Raw genomic sequence first — 18,258 nt, 5'->3', positions numbered from 1 at the left:
TGTACACCAGGGGGGCAGGATTTGTGAGTACCATTTTAAAAATCACATGCCATCAGGAATAAAGAGGGTCGTTTTATAATAAAGGGTAATTAATCAAAAGGACATAGCAATCCTGAATATTTATTTACCATATAACAGAGCTTCAGAATACATTAAGCAAAAACTGGTAGGCCTCGAAGGAGAAATAAACAAATCAACAATTATAGTTGGAATTTCAACAACCATCTTCTCATTAGTTGCTAGAACTAGTAGAAAGAAAATCAGTAAGGATACAGAAGACTCGAACACTATTGAGCAACTTAACGTAATTGATATTTATAGAGTACTCCATCTAAAACAATAGAATTTGCATTGTTTTCAAGTCCACAAGGAACATTTATCAAGAAAGACCATATTCTAGGGCCGGCCCGATGGCTTAGGCGGTTGGAGCTCCGTGCTCCTAATGCTGCCAGTTCGATTCCCACATGGGCCAGTGGGCTCTCAACCACAAGGTTGCCGGTTCAACTCCGCGACTCCTCGAGTCCCTCAAGGCACCTTGAGCTGAGCTGCCGCTGAGCTCCCGGATGGCTCAGTTGGTTGGAGTGCATCCTCCTAATCACAAGGTTGTTGGTTTGACTCCCTCAAGGGATGGTGGGCTGTGCCCCCTGAAACTAACAACAGCAACTGGACCTGGAGCTGAGCTGTGCCCTCCACAACTATGACTGAAAGGACAACTTGACTTGGAAAAAGTCCTGGAAGTACACACTGTTCCCCAATAGTCCTGTTCCCCTTCCCCAATAAAATGTGAAAAAAAAAAAAAGAGAGAGACTATATTCTGGAACATGAAACAAGTAATTTAAAAGGGTTCAGATTATACAAGTTTTGTTCTCTGACCACAGTAGAATTAAATTAGTTAGGAATTAAGAATGAAACATAAAAATTTGTGGGATGTAGCTAGTAAATTAGAGGGGAATTTATAGTACTGTAACATCTCTATTAGAAAAGAAGAAAAGTTTTATGTCAGTGACCTCAGCTTTCACCTTAAACTAGAAACAGAAGAGCCAATGAAGCCCAAAATAAGCAAAGAAAGAAAATAATAAAGATCGAGTGGAAATCAACAAAATACAAAATAGAAGCAGTGAAATTTTTTTTTGAAAAAATCAATTAAAACAAAAGTGTGTTCTTGGAAAAGATCAATAAAATTGATAAACATCTAGTTAGATGTATCAAGAGAGAAAAAACAAATGACCACATCAGGAATGAAAGAAGGAACATCACTACTGATCATACAGCTATTAAACAAATAATAAAAGAATGTGATAAACAACTTTATGCCCATAAATTTGACAACTTAGTGAAATGGACAAATTCCTTAAAGTACACAAACTACCAAAACTCACTCAAAAACAAGTAAATAATCTGTATAACCCAATGTCATTAAGGAAATTGAATTTGAGTTTAAAACTTTCTCATAAAGAAAATTGCAGGCTGGAATGGTTTTACTAGTGAATTACACCAAACATTTTTGGAAGAAATCGATTTTACACATACCCCTAGAACATTGAAGAGGCTGGAGTACTTCCCATCTCATTCTTCGAGTCCAGTTTTATTCTGATACCAAAACCATACAAAGACAAGAAAAGTAAATTACAGAATGATATCCAGTATATCTCATGAACATAGATGCAAAAATCCTTAAAACAGAATTTATTTCCCCTTTTCCAAATCCCAATCTGCTTCTCCGTCAGTATTCACCAGTTTAGTTAATAGCCCTCCATGGACATTTTGTTGTTCTTACTAAGTAAGTGTTGACCTTTTCTCATTTTTTCACATTCTATCAGTTTCTCTACTTTCAAAACATACCCTGCACCCAATTACTTACTGCGTTCTTTGCTTCTGATCTTCTAATCTAAGCCACAATTACCTCTCACCTGGCTATAGTGGTGTCTTGCTGCTGATCTTCTAATCTAAGCCACAATCACTTCTCACCTGGCTATAGTGGTGTCATCACTAGTTTCTATGCTAGTTTTATTTGCAGTGTATGAGTACAACAGCCAGAGTGATGCTGTTAAAACATAAATCAGACGATGGGATTCCCCCATGCAAAACCCTCCAGTGGCTTGCTCCCTAATACAATAGAAAAAAAAATTTTTTTAACTTACTGTAGCTTACAGGGTCCTTCATTCTGTAGCTTCACTGCCTACTATGCTCTGCCTTATTTATCCACTGTAGTCCCCTGGCTGTTTCCTGAACCCAAGCTCATTTCCTACTTCAAGATCTTTGTACTTCATTCTTTGAACACTTTCCTGATGGCTTTCTCTCTCCCTTCCTTCAGATACCTGTCAGATGTGTCAAACTCACCTCAGAAAAGCCTTCCTTCCTGACCCTCACTAAAATAGTGTTCTTTCCCCCATCCTCTTATGCTGCTTTATTTTTAATATCCCGTATTGCTACCTGACCTTATATTTTATTTTCTTGTCATTGTAAGATCCATGAGGACAGATGTTTTCTTTTTCAGATGAACGTTTCACATAAACTGAAAAGAATCTGCATTCTGCTATTGTTGGTTATAGTGTTCTATAAGTGTTAAGTAGTTAAAGTTTGTTGATAGTGTGAAGTTTTCCATATCCTTACTGATTTCCTGTCTATTTATTCTATCAATTGCTGTGGAAGGGCTTTTGAAATCTCCAACTGTAATGGAAAATTTGTTGTTGATTATTGCTGTTGCTTGTTTTCTTAAGCATTTAGATTTTATGGTTTCTGGCTTTCATATTTCTGACCTGAAGTCTTCTGCAATTATTATCTTTGTTCCTCTGTATATAATGCCTTTATTTTGTCCTATGGCTACCTTTAAGAATATCCCTTTAACACTCTTCTTTGCAATTTGATTATGATGTTCCATGTTGTGGTTTTTTTGTGGTTATTCTGTTTGGGGTTTGTTCTTGGATCTGAAAGTTTATAGTTTTGATCAAATTTGGAAAAATTTCAGCCACTATTTTTTCATTTCTTTTTCTACCTCCCTGCTCTTGACTCTACTTTCTATTTACTTTTATGTGTATTGAATCGGATTATTTCTGCATCTAAACTGTAACTGTAAACTATTTTATGCTTATCCAAAAAATGAAAATTTTGAGCCAGCTAATTGTTAAATAGGTTTACTCGTACCACTTTGGCATCTTAGGTCTTTTCTGTTTTCCATAACTATTCAGAGGATTTAAATGCTTAAAAAAATAACCACCATTAAGACTACCAACTAAGACTCAGCTCACATTTTTCAAACCCACAATATGAAAACCATCAAGTTTGAAATTTTATATCTAAATCCCACTTGAATCCATCCTCTTGGGTACGTTAGTATACACGTACCCTTCCTCTGGCTCATTATGTTAGATAATGAAAAAGAAATATAAGTTACAAAAATTACAGACCCACCAGGTGGTGGTTTTCTGTTCTTGGATTATATATTCACCAACAATGTAAACAGGTGGTTACTTTTCTCCTTCCGTTTTTGTTTTACTTCTTCCTTTACCTTTTGTTTGCCATTCATTTCCGTCTGTTCTCTAGAAAGAATATGGCATTCTTACTAGGGGAAAAATTATGTTCCTTTTTATTTACAAAGAAACTTAGTTTGTTTATTTACAAAGGAACTTAGTTTGTCCATAGTGCTTTGGGCTCTTAAAAGATCTTTTGAATAATGAAAGAGCACTATTAGAACAAACAAAACTTTACATATTTTTTATTTGAGATTCCTACATGATAACGGAAAATAGTCAAGGTCTCCTCATTGGCAATATTTCATACACACAAAAGAAGACATCCTATTCCAGTTGAGCTCTATTTTAATAAGATTTTTTTTCATTGTTTTCTTTTTCCTATAGGGAGAAGAAAATTGAGGGACTGAATTTTATTAGATGCTTAGCTGCTTTTCATCCTGAAATATTGAACACAAAGTTGCATGAAACAAATTTTGCAGTAGTTCAAGAGGTAAACTTATTTTGAGCTGAGTTAAGAATTGTTTGAATAACAAAGAGTAAATATGCCACATTTATTTGACCTATAAAGAAACCAAACTAAGTGATATGAGTAGACTTATATGTAAAGTAACTCATGCCATACTTTGCAATACTGAAAAAAATTATTAAATATTCATATTTAAGACATAAGATAATACATATTAAAACATGTTACCTTAATAGTAAATGTGGTTTCAAAGTCATTATTACTGGTTTTCTTTCAGAATATCAGCAAAATGTACATTTTGGACATTTTTTTTTAGGTGAAAAATTTACGCTCTGGAGTTTCTCGCGCTGCTGTGGTGTGTTTAAGTGATCTTTTCACTTATCTGAAAAAGAGCATGGATCAAGAACTAGATACTACAGTAAAGGTTTTGTTGCATAAGGCAGGAGAATCAAATACTTTTATAAGAGAAGATGTTGACAAAGCGTTGAGAGCTATGGTCAACAACGTAACTCCTGCACGTGCAGTTGTTTCTCTTATCAATGGAGGACAAAGGTAATGTTCAGAATAGTCCTGATATGTCCTTAAACTGGTAATGCAGCTCTTTGTAATCTGGGGTGTAGAACAAACAAGCAGATCTCAGTATTATTTCAGTTGAAAAACATTTATTTAAATAATTTGTATGTGATAAACATATTAAGTGCTGAACGTACAAAGAGTAATATTGTTATTCTAATAATGCTACCTACATTGATAGATCTGGAACTAAATAAATGTTAGTGATGGACGTTTGGGGGGGGTTGTTTTTAACTTCTTAGTGAGGAGTAGCCAAAGCAAATAATTTGCCATTTTAACTTTCAGGGGTGATGAAGGTTCGTAGTTTAATCATTTAACTAACTTCAAAGGTATATCTTTGGAAAATTGTTCGTGCATCAGCTTTGTTTTAATTGACCATGTTTCCTTATAGCCATTTACACATTGCAGTAAGAAGATGTACAGCACAGCACTTATCAGATGTGGTGGAATTTATGGAACCAGAGCGTATTTTATCTGGAGCAAAAGATTTAGCTGACCGTATATTACCAGCCGCCGCTAAGTTCACTCAGGACAGCTCACAAGAAACCAGGTGAATAGCTGCTAATAATATTTGCTGAATCTCTCAGTATAAGGACTTAAAAGAAAGAAACAAAGGTTTAAAAAGAATGAACATTTTTCTAAATGGATAAGTGGGATCCCCAGGGATTGGTGCTGAAGGATGGTCTTATTTAACCAGTTTGTAAGTGATCCTGAGGGAGTGCACAGGGCATTCTCCAGACTTACAGATGACACCACTTACTTCCGGGAAGTGAGATGTCATGTCACGGAGGGCCTGCATGAAAATGGCACAAGACTGTGTGAGTGGGCAAAAAATGGCAGAAGAACTTCATTGTGGGCAAATGTAAGGCAGTGAGTTTAGGGGAAAAGGATACATTTTCTAACCAGTCAGGTAAAATCAAGGAAATAGGTGCACATGAAAAAATGGATAGCAAAATGAATAGCATGTATCTGCTGAAGCATGAGATATCTGCACTTAGAAAACTCCATGAATTTCTGACTCCTGTCTGTGCCTGAAGAACATTTTTATGAAGGTTAAGAACATTCCGAGAAAGATGACAAAATAAGATGTGGATGGTACAATAGCTGTGGTGACGAATATTGAATGCAGTCAGAAGTCTAGGTTCAATTCTTAGCCCCATTCACTGTTTGCCCTTAAGCAAGTTACTCAGCCTCTGTTAGTCTGTTTCCTTGTCTATAAAATCAGGAAGGTTGGACTGGGTGATTGATAACATTGCACACAAAATCTAAACGATTAAGGCAGTTTTATGTGAAATTAGATTAAAAGGGGAGAGGGAGAACCCTGAGTTCATAGAGACTAACGTAAGAAGGATATCAAATTTTTAACATTTTAAGACAAAGATGTCCCTTACTTTAGGTAACGAGTTAATCATGTGAAGTCATTATACCAAAAGCTAATATAGATGGTGTGTTCATTTTTTATTGCTGCGTAACAAATTACCACAAGTATAATGGTTTAAGGCAACACAGATTTTGTTTTTTAGCTTTTTGTTTTTGGGGGTTTTTGTTTGTTTGTTTTTTAGAAGTCTGGCATGGCCCAACTGGCTTCCACTTAGGGTCTCACAGGGTGGAAATCAAGGTGATGACAGTTCTCGACCCTTATCTAGAGGCTCTGTAGAAGAATCTGCTGACAAACTCATTCAGGTTGTTGGCCAAATCTAGTTCTTTGTGGTTATAGGACTGAGATCCCCATTTCCTTGCTGACTGTCAGCCAGGGTCCTCTTTCAGCTCTGAAGGCCACTGAATTCCTTGTCAGGCAGCCCCCTCCGACTTCAAGCCAGCCAACAACAGCACATCAAATTCTCCTCATACTTAGAATCTCTCTGGCTTCCTTGCCTGCTACCAGCCACAGAAAGCTCCCTGCTTTTATGGGCTCATGTGACTAGGTGAAATCCAGATAATTTCCCTGTCTTAAAGTCCACTGTACCGTATAACATAACATAATGCTGGAAGAGTAGGACATCTTTGAGGAACCATTTTAGAAATTTCGCACACCACACTAATGTTCAAAACAACTTAGTAGGGTTGGAGTATAATACAAGTAGACTGGTTAGGAAGAAGAAAAGATTCATAATGATGGTTTTATGTCTTAACCTTTCCTTAATGGCATAGTATCTTATAATCCTTTTGTCACTTCCTAGATTTTTATTTGTAGTTTTAAAATTATAAAATGGTTACAACTTCCCAGTTTTGATATTTGTCCCATTTTGTGTCCCTATTGCTTGCTTGCTTGTTTGTTTTAGCCATTCCCATATCATTAGGGCCTCTAGTAAGCCTATATCCTTAACATTCTGAGCCAAAACTTAGAATCATCTTTGAAACTATAACTGATTAGGAGCTACCTGTCTGGGTATAGACATTATTCTGATTGTGAGGAGAGAAAAAGTAATTTTTGTTTGCTGATATTATCTCCCTTTTTGTAATTTCATTATATTTGAGAGTCTGGTTGATACAGGTGATACTGAGATCATCCTATACCCCTCCTTCTCAAAAGCCTTGCCTTCTCTGTTCTAGTTCCATATACATATTCTAAGTTGTAGGCAAAAAGATAACTGTAATTTGTTTTAGGGTCAAGCCTCCTTGAAGAATAATTATATTGTATTGTTATGAGATACTATAAGATCACTCTATCCAAAAATATCTCCAATGTATACTTCCATGATATCGTAGGTTTTACTATTAAAATGATATCCTGGTTTAAGGTATTATCCTGAAAGAATTCTTCTAAAATTCATAGAACATTAAAATCCTAGTTTGCAGAGCATTACACATTCATTAATATACCAACCACAATTTATCAACTAACTTTGAGTGTGTTTAGGTAGCAGAGAAAAGGCTTTTGAAGAATTGGAACTCAGGTAAGTTGTGGCTTTAGGAAAAAAGAGATAGAAGGTCAGAAAGACAGAACCTAAGGAAGGTCAACTCAGGCCTAAACACCTAGCCAGCAGATAAGCAGCAAAAGGTCATTTTGGGCAGGGAACCCAGGACTCCCATAAGACTTCTCCTAACTCGCAATTCCGCCAAGTGCCAGCCATGGTATGAACCTTAGGGTCCTAAAAAATAGAATCAAAGCTTTTGGCTTTTCATCTGACACACAAATAAATAGTGTTTTTAAAAGGTGGCTGGCAAGAGAATTCTATACTCTCTAGTCCAATTAGTGTAACTAAATTTCAGTACTTACTTAAAATAGGGATGGTGATCTTGATGTTGATAGGTTTTTTTCTGTTGAAAAGTAAGGACAGAAACTGAGCTTGTTAAAATATGTAAAATTATTTACATATTTCTCAAATATCTACAGGTATTATGGTCGAAAGATGCTTTTTCTAATGATGTGTCATCCTAACTTTGATAAAATGCTTGAAAAGTGTGTCCCATCTAAAGATTTGCCATATATTAAGGAATCTGTTAAAAGTTTACGGCAAAAGGTATGTGGAAAGAGTTTATTTTATAAACAACTTTCAAAGCAGAGTTTGTTTGTACAGGAAGGTAAAGGATAGAAATGATTACTTCTTCGATTATTTCTGTTAACCGTTTACAATGTATCTACAGTGGCGTTTCAGCAACTATAGTACTAAGTAGACATTCACAGTGTCAGTCAATGTTTATTGAACAGAAACCTGATATTTGGTAGAATGTAGTGTGGCTTATAGGAGTTATGAGACTTGGGTTTGAATCACAACTCTGAGAATTAGCAATTACATATATATAATTTTAGGCACATCATTTCTTTAACCAGAATTTTTATTTTTATAAAATGAGGATAGTGATGCTCGTCATGCTGGGTGCCTGCTTTATTTACCTCTCATGTCCCACTATTCAAGCTCCCACCACACTGCAGAGTACCGATAGGGAGCTCCTTGAGGGGAAGCCCCAGGTCTTACTTATCCTGGTAGGTAATGGGATTCAGAAATGTCTGTGAAACCAGTGACTGAGGGAATACCAAGTGAAATAAAACATGACATTGTCTTATAAGAAAGTGCTCCATTTACATATTATTTTTTGCAAAAAATATGTTTAGTAATATAAAATTTTTCTACATTAATTTATGTTATTCTTCTCTGATTAACTTATGAAAGGATATTTCAAAGGTGTATGGTACATATACATTTCAGAACATTTTTTTCTGCCTATTGATGTTAAAGATTTTAGCTTAATTCCTATAGAACTTATTCAAGTAAGCATAAAATATCTTACTCAAATGAGTAAAGTAAGCATAAAATATCTTAAAGTAAGCAAAAAATATCTTACTCAAATGACGCAGATTATATTTGTGAGTCATTTCAAGTATCAGGGGAAAAAAGGTTTTAAATAGTTCTTATCGAAATGTTTAACTCACACTGGTATTTCATAGGAATTCATTGTTTATGTAATATATGCATATTTTCTATATTGGTTTTAAGTTTTAAGAAGAGTAGTTATAAAATATAGCATATTAATTTTTAAAATGTTAAACACTTTTATCAAGCCAATATCATTTCCTATTAATTCGTCACTTATTTTGTTTATTTACTACTAATCACAAGGTATTCTATATACCTGATACCCTTTAATGCATAAGCATAGCAGATTAATAAAATACATTAAATCTTAAAAATGATCAATAATAGTTTCTATGAAAATTACATTTTATGCGTTATTTCACTTTACTAGTTTTAAGACTTTTATTACATTGCCTTTCTTTATATTTACTTATAGGGCTTGGGAGATTTACCACTAGATACTCCTTCGGCAAAAGGAAGACGATCTCATACTGGTGGTGTTGGAAATACAAGGTCATCATCTGTTTCTAGAGATGTTACCAATTCAGCCGAAAGGTAGGTTCATTTGATAGTTCACATCATTAGAGAAATTGTTCTCTGGTGGTGGTAGTCTCATTTGGATGTTTTCATGAGGTATCCCAGAGGTATTTGTCAAAATTTAACAGAGTTGTAAAAGTTGTTGAGGACTTAGATTTAATAAGGCAATTATACACTCACAGCAACTAGCTTTTACGTGCATTAAACATTAGTAAAGCTTTAGTGTTATTGAACCTGTTGATATTAGACCTGTGTTAGACAATTCTGATTTTTTAAAAAATTTATAGCCTTTACTTTTTCCCCTTGATTATATAAGTAATACATAATTATGGTTAAGAAAAAAAACTTTAGAAAATACAAACATTAAAAGAATTTAACCAATCACCTATAATACCACCAACTAGTAAAAAAACTACTTTAAAAATTTTTACAAATATAATTGTATATGCAGTTGTCTCACCTGTTTAAGCTCTAGCAACATATTAAGAATTTGATTGTATAACTTAAAAAAATCTTTCACAAGTATTATGATCTCTGGTATATTTTTAAGTATATTTGAAACATGATTTTAAAACTGCATGAGTAAATACATAGGTATATTTTATATTTTCTGTATTTGTATATCTTTAAAATATTTTATAAACTAAAACAGTAAATTTTACAAAAGAAAAATTCATGTGACAGTATATGCTTTGGGGACCTTGCTATTCAAAGTACAATCCACAGAACAGCCGTATTGGCATCACCTAGGAGCTTATTAGAAATGCAAAACCTCGTACTCCTCCGGGCCTAAGTCAGAAGCTGCCATTTTCCCACATTAAGATATAACCACGGGTGGCCAGTTGGCTCAGTCATTAGAGCACAATGCTCATAACAGCAAGGTCGCAGTTTCGATTCCCACATGGGCCAGTGAGCTAGCTCCACAACTAGATTGAAAACGAGGACTTGACATGGAGCTGATGAGTCCTGGAAAAACACACTGTTCCCCAATATCCCCCGCCCCCCACTCTTACCCCCCAAAAAAGAAAAGAGAGATAACCACTTAAGATCCTGGAACAGATATTTCGGTCAAAAATCTTTTTTCGCATCCAACGAAAAATGCTTTTCTGACATACGTTGAGAGTATACTGTGTTTCAGGCTTTTTCTAAATACTTTACTAGCCAGTTACTTATTTTATAGTTGTCTCTCAATTTCGGTTTGTCTGATATTTTTTCACAGTTTGTTTCGGTTATGCATTTTTGACAAGAATACGACAAAAATGGTGTTGTGTCCTTCTCAGTGCATCGTTTCACGAAGTGGATGATGTTGTTATATCTTATTACTGAAAATCTTAACCTTGATCACTAGGTGAAAGTGGTTTCTACTGGGTTTCTTCACTACAAAGTTACTATTTTTCCCTTTGTAAAAGATATCTTGGCATACTTTGAAATATTCTATTTCTCATCATATATTTGCACACTAATTTTAGCAACGATTCATAGAGCTTGCCTACAGCAACTATTGTGGTTGTTTTGGTCTAATGGTGATCTATTATTTCCCTTATTCCTTCTACATTTATTGAATTTTTCTGGAAAGAAAAACTGCCACTTTACCCCCACGTATTTATTTATTCAAATGTTTATTTATTATTGTGGATTAATGATTTTTACTTTATTCTGTGCGTTATACTCATTGTTTACTGTGCCTAAATTATTTGAGCAAGCAATGTGGTTTATCCTGAAGTCCTGCTTTCCTTTTGGGAGTGGGGGACTGTGGTACTTCCTAGGCAGAGGACCAGCCATGACCAGGTCCCAGTAAAAACCCTGGGCACTATCTAATAAGCTTCATTGCGAGACAACATTTCACATGTGTTGTCACAATTTGTTGCTAAAGGAATTAAGTTTATACTGTGCGACTCAACTGGGAAAGGACTCTTGGAAGCTTGCATCTAGTTTCCACCAGACTTGGACCCCTGCGCCTTCTCCCTATGCAGATTTTGCTTTGTATCCTTCTGCTGTAATACATCTTAGCCATAAGGAAAACTACATGCTGAACCCTGGGAGTCCTGCTAGCAAATCACCAACACAGGTCTCGTGGCTGTAGGTTAGATCATTTTGTGAATTTTTTAAAAAGTGAATATATAATGAGGATTATTTATCATATTTTTAATAGGAAATTAATCATGAAATTAAATTTACCTCTCTTTTACTTTAGCGAGGTAACTGAAATTCGTGAAGTCACCAGAAAATCAGTTCCCCGTAATTCCCTAGAAAGTGCTGAGTACATTAAAGTCATAACCGGTTTATTGAATGCAAAGGACTTTCGTGACCGAATTAGTGGGATTAAGCAGCTTTTATCAGATACTGAAAACAGTCAAGAGCTTGTTGTTGGGAACATTGTGAAGGTAAGGACAGGTCAAAATTAATTTTCATTTTCAGTCAATGGCTAATAAAGTTTATTAGTATAAAAAGTTGCCCTAAATCTTGTTTTTGTTTTGTTTTGTTTTTAATTTTTATTGGGGAATATTGGGAAACAGTATGCTTCTCCAGGACCCACCAGCCCCATGCCAAGTTGTTATTTTCAATCTAGTTGTGTGGGGGGATGCAGCTCACTGGCCCATGTTGGAATCCAACCCCCTACGTTGGGGTTATGAGCACTGCACTCTAATAACTGAGCCAACCGGCCGCCCCTTAGTATTTTATATATATAATTTTAAGTTGTTAAAATAAACAGTGAAAAGAATGGATTGCTTAGGTTTTGCTTTTTAAAAAACATTGTAGAACAATTCAAAGTAATTGGAAAAAAATAAGAGGGCGGCTGGTTAGCTCAGTTGGTTAGAGCACGGTGCTCTTAACAAGGTTGCCGGTTAGATCCCCACATGGGCCACTGTGAGCTGCGCTCTTCACAACTAGATTGAAACAACTATATGACTTGGAGCTGATGGGTCCTGGAAAAACACACTTCAAATAAATTTTAAAAGTTTAAAAAAATATGTAAGTAAGAAAATAACTGCTTATTTGTATGAATCCTCTCACTAGAGGGTAACTCCTTGAAAGAGCTTAAAACCTGGCATTCAGTAAATATATGTTGAGTGAATCGATAAATGTTTTAAAAAGCAGAGGAGATAAGAGACTTGGTAATACTTCAGAATATATATTAAAACTTTTCATATGTAGGATAGACATCTAAATATACTAATTTATGTATCTTACCTTTAGGAAAACAAGAAGTAATAGAGAGATAATAATAAACATTAGTGATATTAGAGCATAGACTATTTATGCTTCATTACTGTTTAGTTTAGTTAATTCCGTTAGTAATTTATTAAATTCTATTTAAAATTTGTATTATGTGCATTAAACTTGGCAAACATACTAAAACTACTCTTTTATTTCCAGTGGTGATGTCTTTTAATATTCAGAAGAAGAGTACCACATTACCATCTAATAGGAACCAGAAAGTTACATTTTGGATTAAATCTCTTGGGAAGATTATTCTTAACATGAAAATATTGTATACCGTGTTTCCCCCGAAAATAAGATCTAGCCGGACAATCAGCTCTAATGCGTCTTTTGGAGCAAAAATTAATATAAGTGATAAGTGGTCTTATATTAATTTTTGCTCCAAAAGACGCATTAGAGCTGATTGTCCGGCTAGATCTTATTTTCGGGGGAAACACGGTATACCAGGAATTACTAGTTAATAGTCTCAGTCTCAGAGAATAGCTTTTCACTCACCTGACATGACTTAACAATTGCTTAGCCTTCACTTTATTATATGTTTTATTTATGAAAGTTAAGAATTCTGAAGAGCAAGGAACAATTGTTAATTAAGAGGTAATAATAAAAACTTAACTCTAAAATTGAATCTAAAATTCTCATAAGAAACCTAAACTGAAATCTCTACAGTGAAACTTATATGTCTACTTCTGCTACAAATAAAAATAGGAACTTTTCTTAAGTTCTTAGAGTTAGCTAAGCTAACTTGCACTTTCCAGAAAACGGCATTTTTATCACAGTTATAGTAAGTCATCTGCCTATTGAGTCAAATTTCTCAACCTTAATTTATTAGGATGTCTTTTGGGATGATTTTTGAAGTCTTCTCTTTTCACTATAAGAAAATTCAACACTTAGATTTGTCATCCAAATTTTTATAAAGTTCCTATTTTCTAAATTCAGGTTAAATAAATGTGTGTGTGTGTGTGTGTGTGTGTGTGTTTAAACAGAATTTAAATGTACTTGCTATAAACAGTATTTCATTTTAAATAATTTACCACTTTCAGATTTTTGATGCTTTTAAATCTCGACTTCATGATTCCAATAGTAAAGTAAATCTGGTGGCTTTAGAAACAATGCACAAAATGATTCCTTTGCTTAGAGACAACTTATCTCCTATAATCAACATGCTAATTCCAGCAATAGTAGATAACAATCTGAATTCCAAGAATCCAGGCATCTATGCTGCTGCCACAAATGTTATTCAGGCACTGAGTCAGCACGTAGGTAAGAAATCTTACTTTGGCATCTAGTTTCTTTGACTTGACTTCTGTACTTTCTGATTCTACTTATTTTTAATAATGCTGAAATCCTAGCTATTCAATTTTTGTCATTTAATATCATGAATTTTTTTCATTTCGTTAGTAGCATTTTTATTTGCTTTTAGTGATTACATGTTATCCCATTAAATTGACTTTCTCTTCCCTTATTTTTGACTTTTCAGTTTGTTTTTTTCTACCTCAGCCTGACATCTCACAATATTAACTCAAAATGGATAATAGATTTAAATGAAAAACTTAACTGTAAAACTTTAGAAGATCACATAGGAGAAAATCCTCAGGACCTTAGGGCTTGGTGAAGAGTTGCTAACATGACACTAAAAGCATAATCCATAAAAGTCAATAAATTGGACTTCATCAAAAACATTTGCTCTGCAAAAGACTAGGGACAAAATACTTACAAACCACATATGTGACAAAGAACTCATATATAGAATATATAAAGAATTTAAAAACTCAGCATTAAAAAGAATCCAATTAGAAAATGGGCAAAAAACATGAAGAAACATTTTACCGAAGAGGATTTATGGATGACAAATAAAGACATAAAAAGATGTTCAGCATGACTAGTTACTAGGGAAATGCATATGCAAATTAAGTCCATGATCACTACAAAAGTATCTTAGTCTGTTAGGGCTACTATAACAAACTACACAGACTGGATGGCTTCACTTCAAAACAACAAACATTTATTTCTCATGGTTCTGGAGGCTGGGAAGTCCAAGACCAAGGTGCTGGCAGATTCAGTGTCTGGTGAGGGCCCACTTCCTGATTCTTTGTTGGCCATCTCACATGGAGAAGGGGCAAGGGAGCTCTCTGGGGCACTTTTCTAAGAAAGGGCACTAACCCCATTCATGATGGCTCTACCTTCGTGGCTTACTCACCACCCAAATGCCCCACCTCCTAATATTGTCTGTCACATTGGAGATTGGGTTTCAACATATGAATTTGGTGGGGAACACAGATGTTCAGTCTGTAGCAAGTACTATAACAGCTAAAATTAAAAATAGTGACAACAGCAAATGCTAACAAGGTTACAGAGAAACTAGATCTCTCATACATTGCTGTACAATGTAAATAAAATGGTATGGCCAGTTTAGAAAGTAGTTTGGCAGTTTCTCTAAAAATTAAACATGCACTTACCATATAACCCATCAATTGCATTCCTAGGCATTCATCCCAGAGAAATGAAAACTTCTGTCCATGCAAAAACCTGTACACGATGGTTAATAGCAGCTTTATGTATAATAGCCAACAACCTGAACAACCTACATGTAATTCACTGGGTTAGTGGTGAAACAAACTGATACATCCATACCATAGAATACTACTTAGTAATAAAAAGGAATGAACTGTTGACACACAGCACAATTTGGATTGACCTCAAGGGCATTATGCTGAGTGAAAAAAGCCAATCCCAAAAAGTCACGTGCTATTGTGTTCCATTTGTATAATCTTCTCAGAGTGACAAAATTACACAGATAGAAATCTGCTTAGTGGTTGTCAGGGTTTAGGTGGAGTTAAGAAAGAGAGTCTGCATGTGACTAAAGAGGTAGCACTAGGGAGATCTTTGTGGTGATGGAATAGAAAAATTAGTAAAGGTAAAAACTACCCCCCAAAAAGCAATTTTTTTTTCTGTTGTTGTTTTTTTTTTTTTAATAAACTTCTATAATATTTAGAATAAGATGCCTAGGAGGTAGGCAATTCTTTTTTCATATACCTTATGATAGCTCCTTTAATATTCTGATGTATTTTTATTTCTCATTTGCTATAAAGTTTTTTTTTCCTTTTTTTATTATTAAATTTATTGGGGTGACAATTGTTAGTAAATTTACATAGATTTCAGGTGTACAATTCTGTATTATATCATCTATAAATTGCTATAAAGTTTTATAGAGAATTTTAAATAAGATTAAGTAGGTAGATTAAAAAACCTTTTTAACACATTTGCATATTTTTTCCTTTCAATTCTATGTAATGGAAAATAACAGATCTCATAACTCTTTAAACATCTCTGTGTTCTTTTTGTTTAGACAATTACTTACTTCTACAGCCATTTTGCACAAAAGCTCAGTTTTTGAATGGAAAAGCAAAACAGGATATGACTGAAAAGCTTGCTGGTAAATATTTTTAAATTGTTATTTCTAAAGAAGTGTTTTGTTAATTAAGGATAAACTAATGGGTATTAAATTTTATTTTTAGGATAGCTACCAAATTTAGTATCATTATCTATGAAGTAGAAATAAATTGTATAATGATCCACAATAGGATCTTTTAACACTTTTACACCAAAAATTGTCTTCAAAAGAATTTTATCCTTTTTCCCTCCAGTGTTTAGTCTTCCTGTTAGTAGAAATAAACAGGTTAAATAAAAAGAATTAAAATCAAATACTAGTATTCATAGAAAACTTCTGTTTCAAATTATGTGTTTGATAAAAGGTCTATGGATCAAAAATGTATAAATTTTTAATTAATTGCATTTGGGAAACATTGAGATGAATTTGGGATTTGATTCCTGTCTTTACTATTTTTGCCTGAACTAATCATCATATATGGTATTCTAATAAGTTATGATCCCAGTCTTTGGGAGTAAAATTTTTGACCTGCTTTTTTTAAGATGCCTAAAATAGTATATATTTGGTATGCTTTTTGATTAGCACAATTTGAATTCATGTTTTTAAAACCCTCAATGTTTACCATATTTTTGTGTTTCAGATATTGTCATGGAACTCTATCAAAGGAAGCCCCATGCCACTGAACAGAAAGTATTGGTTGTTTTATGGCATCTCTTAGGGAACATGACAAATAGTGGCTCTCTGCCTGGAGCAGGAGGAAATATACGAACAGCCACAGCTAAATTATCAAAAGCACTTTTTGCACACATGGGCCAGAATCTGTTAAATCAGGCTGCATCTCAACCACCACATATCAAAAAGAGTTTAGAGGAATTGCTTGATATGACAATTTGAAATGAATTATGAATCTTTCATGAAATATAATATGATGAACAAAACTGTTTACATGGTGACAAATGGAACTTTTTTGAAGTTACATTTTCAGTGCCTGCACTTTTCATTCAGTAAATTACGTCAATGGCTATTTTTATTCGCAGCCTATGAGTACACATCTGTCCTATATCAACCCTACCCCTTGTACCCATCACATAAAAACCTAAAATAATTAACACAACCTAATATTCTTGAAGTCTGAGGCACGTGGAATGAGTCCAATTTTAATATTTTGGAGAAAAGTCCTGCTCATTTGCACTATCCTATATAGAAACCGCAATCTGTTGCCCTATATGTACAATTAGATTTGTAATTAAAAATACACTTTTTATTATGTAATCATGTTCTGCTATGTCTCATTACTCAGTCTTACTTTATGAAGTGGAAGAAAAGTCAATGAACTATGTTATCACAAAGTTTTGTGTGCTGTTTGTGAAAAACATGTATTTCTCAAATCAGTCCGCTAATATGATTGTGCAGTATTAGCTTGCTTTTGCTGTTTTGTATTCATGTGATATATTTGCTTACCACTTGGGTTTAATCATCTACATAATTGTGTAATTTAACAAGTTATAATAAAGCATGATGACCAAAGTTTTAGGAAACATTTAAACATTTTAAATGCACGTTTAAGAAAACGTGTTGAATGTAACTTCCCTATTTTTTGTGCAAACACTAAATTTTATTTCTATATGCCCTGACATTTATAAAGGTGTTATTTTGCTGCCCAGTTGTGTAATTCTCAAAAATAGTGCCAGGTATTCTATAGCTTTTCTTAGAATTCTTGGGCTACAAGTACTGTATGCATCCTTAAAAAGAACAGGAATGTTATAAAATAAAAGGATTTATTTCTGTAGATGTGTGAGAGGTGTCCTATTTTTCCAACTTCCATACATGTTAAAATGGAAAAAATATATATAGTATTGACCGATCACTTTTACTTGATATACTTGGTATAATATTGACCTATCTCTATTGATCTATGTGTGACATAGTTCTAGCTTTACAGGAAAGTAGCTGTGTGACCTATGCAAGTCACTTGCCAGATCTAGTCCTCAGTTTTCTCATGTCTAAAATGTGAGGGCTGGACTAGATGATTTTTAAGGTCTCATCTTACTCTAAAATTCCATGGTTCTATGTTGGAGTTTATATAGTGTATTAGAATTGTGGACTATTTGCATTCTTTTTCACTTCTTTCATCACTGACCAGTTTTTTAATGTATTTGGCTGCTTTTTAAATTGCGAGTCTTTGTATTATATTCTGTGATTTCTGAGGAAAAAACAAACGTTTTTAATGCCTTTAGAAACTAAACTGAAAGAATAATAAAGACTGGGTTACTTTTTCTATTTATATGCACTGTTTTATAG

The 18,258-nt window shown here is 34.1% G+C and overlaps 1 protein-coding gene across 2 annotated transcripts in view; it reads left to right on the top strand.

Moving 5' to 3' along the window:
• Positions 1-17,746, top strand: part of TOGARAM1 (TOG array regulator of axonemal microtubules 1) — a 68,716-nt gene extending 50,970 nt beyond the window's left edge. For both annotated transcript variants that reach the window (XM_081049924.1, XM_081049923.1), the window contains 9 exons: positions 3,858-3,963; positions 4,256-4,491; positions 4,904-5,062; positions 7,850-7,976; positions 9,247-9,365; positions 11,542-11,731; positions 13,610-13,829; positions 15,916-16,002; positions 16,598-17,746. In XM_081049924.1, the coding sequence (XP_080906050.1) occupies positions 3,858-3,963; positions 4,256-4,491; positions 4,904-5,062; positions 7,850-7,976; positions 9,247-9,365; positions 11,542-11,731; positions 13,610-13,829; positions 15,916-16,002; positions 16,598-16,851 (1,498 nt within the window). In that variant the 3' untranslated portion in view covers positions 16,852-17,746. The remainder of the gene's footprint in view (positions 1-3,857; positions 3,964-4,255; positions 4,492-4,903; positions 5,063-7,849; positions 7,977-9,246; positions 9,366-11,541; positions 11,732-13,609; positions 13,830-15,915; positions 16,003-16,597) is intronic.
• Positions 17,747-18,258: the final 512 nt, after the last annotated feature.

The sequence above is a fragment of the Rhinolophus hipposideros genome, assembly GCF_964194185.1.
Source record: "Rhinolophus hipposideros genome assembly, chromosome: 5".
NCBI lineage: Eukaryota > Metazoa > Chordata > Mammalia > Chiroptera > Rhinolophidae > Rhinolophus > Rhinolophus hipposideros.
The sequence above is the reverse complement of the archived record's forward strand: the minus strand, read 5'-3'. Positions and strand labels throughout refer to the sequence as shown.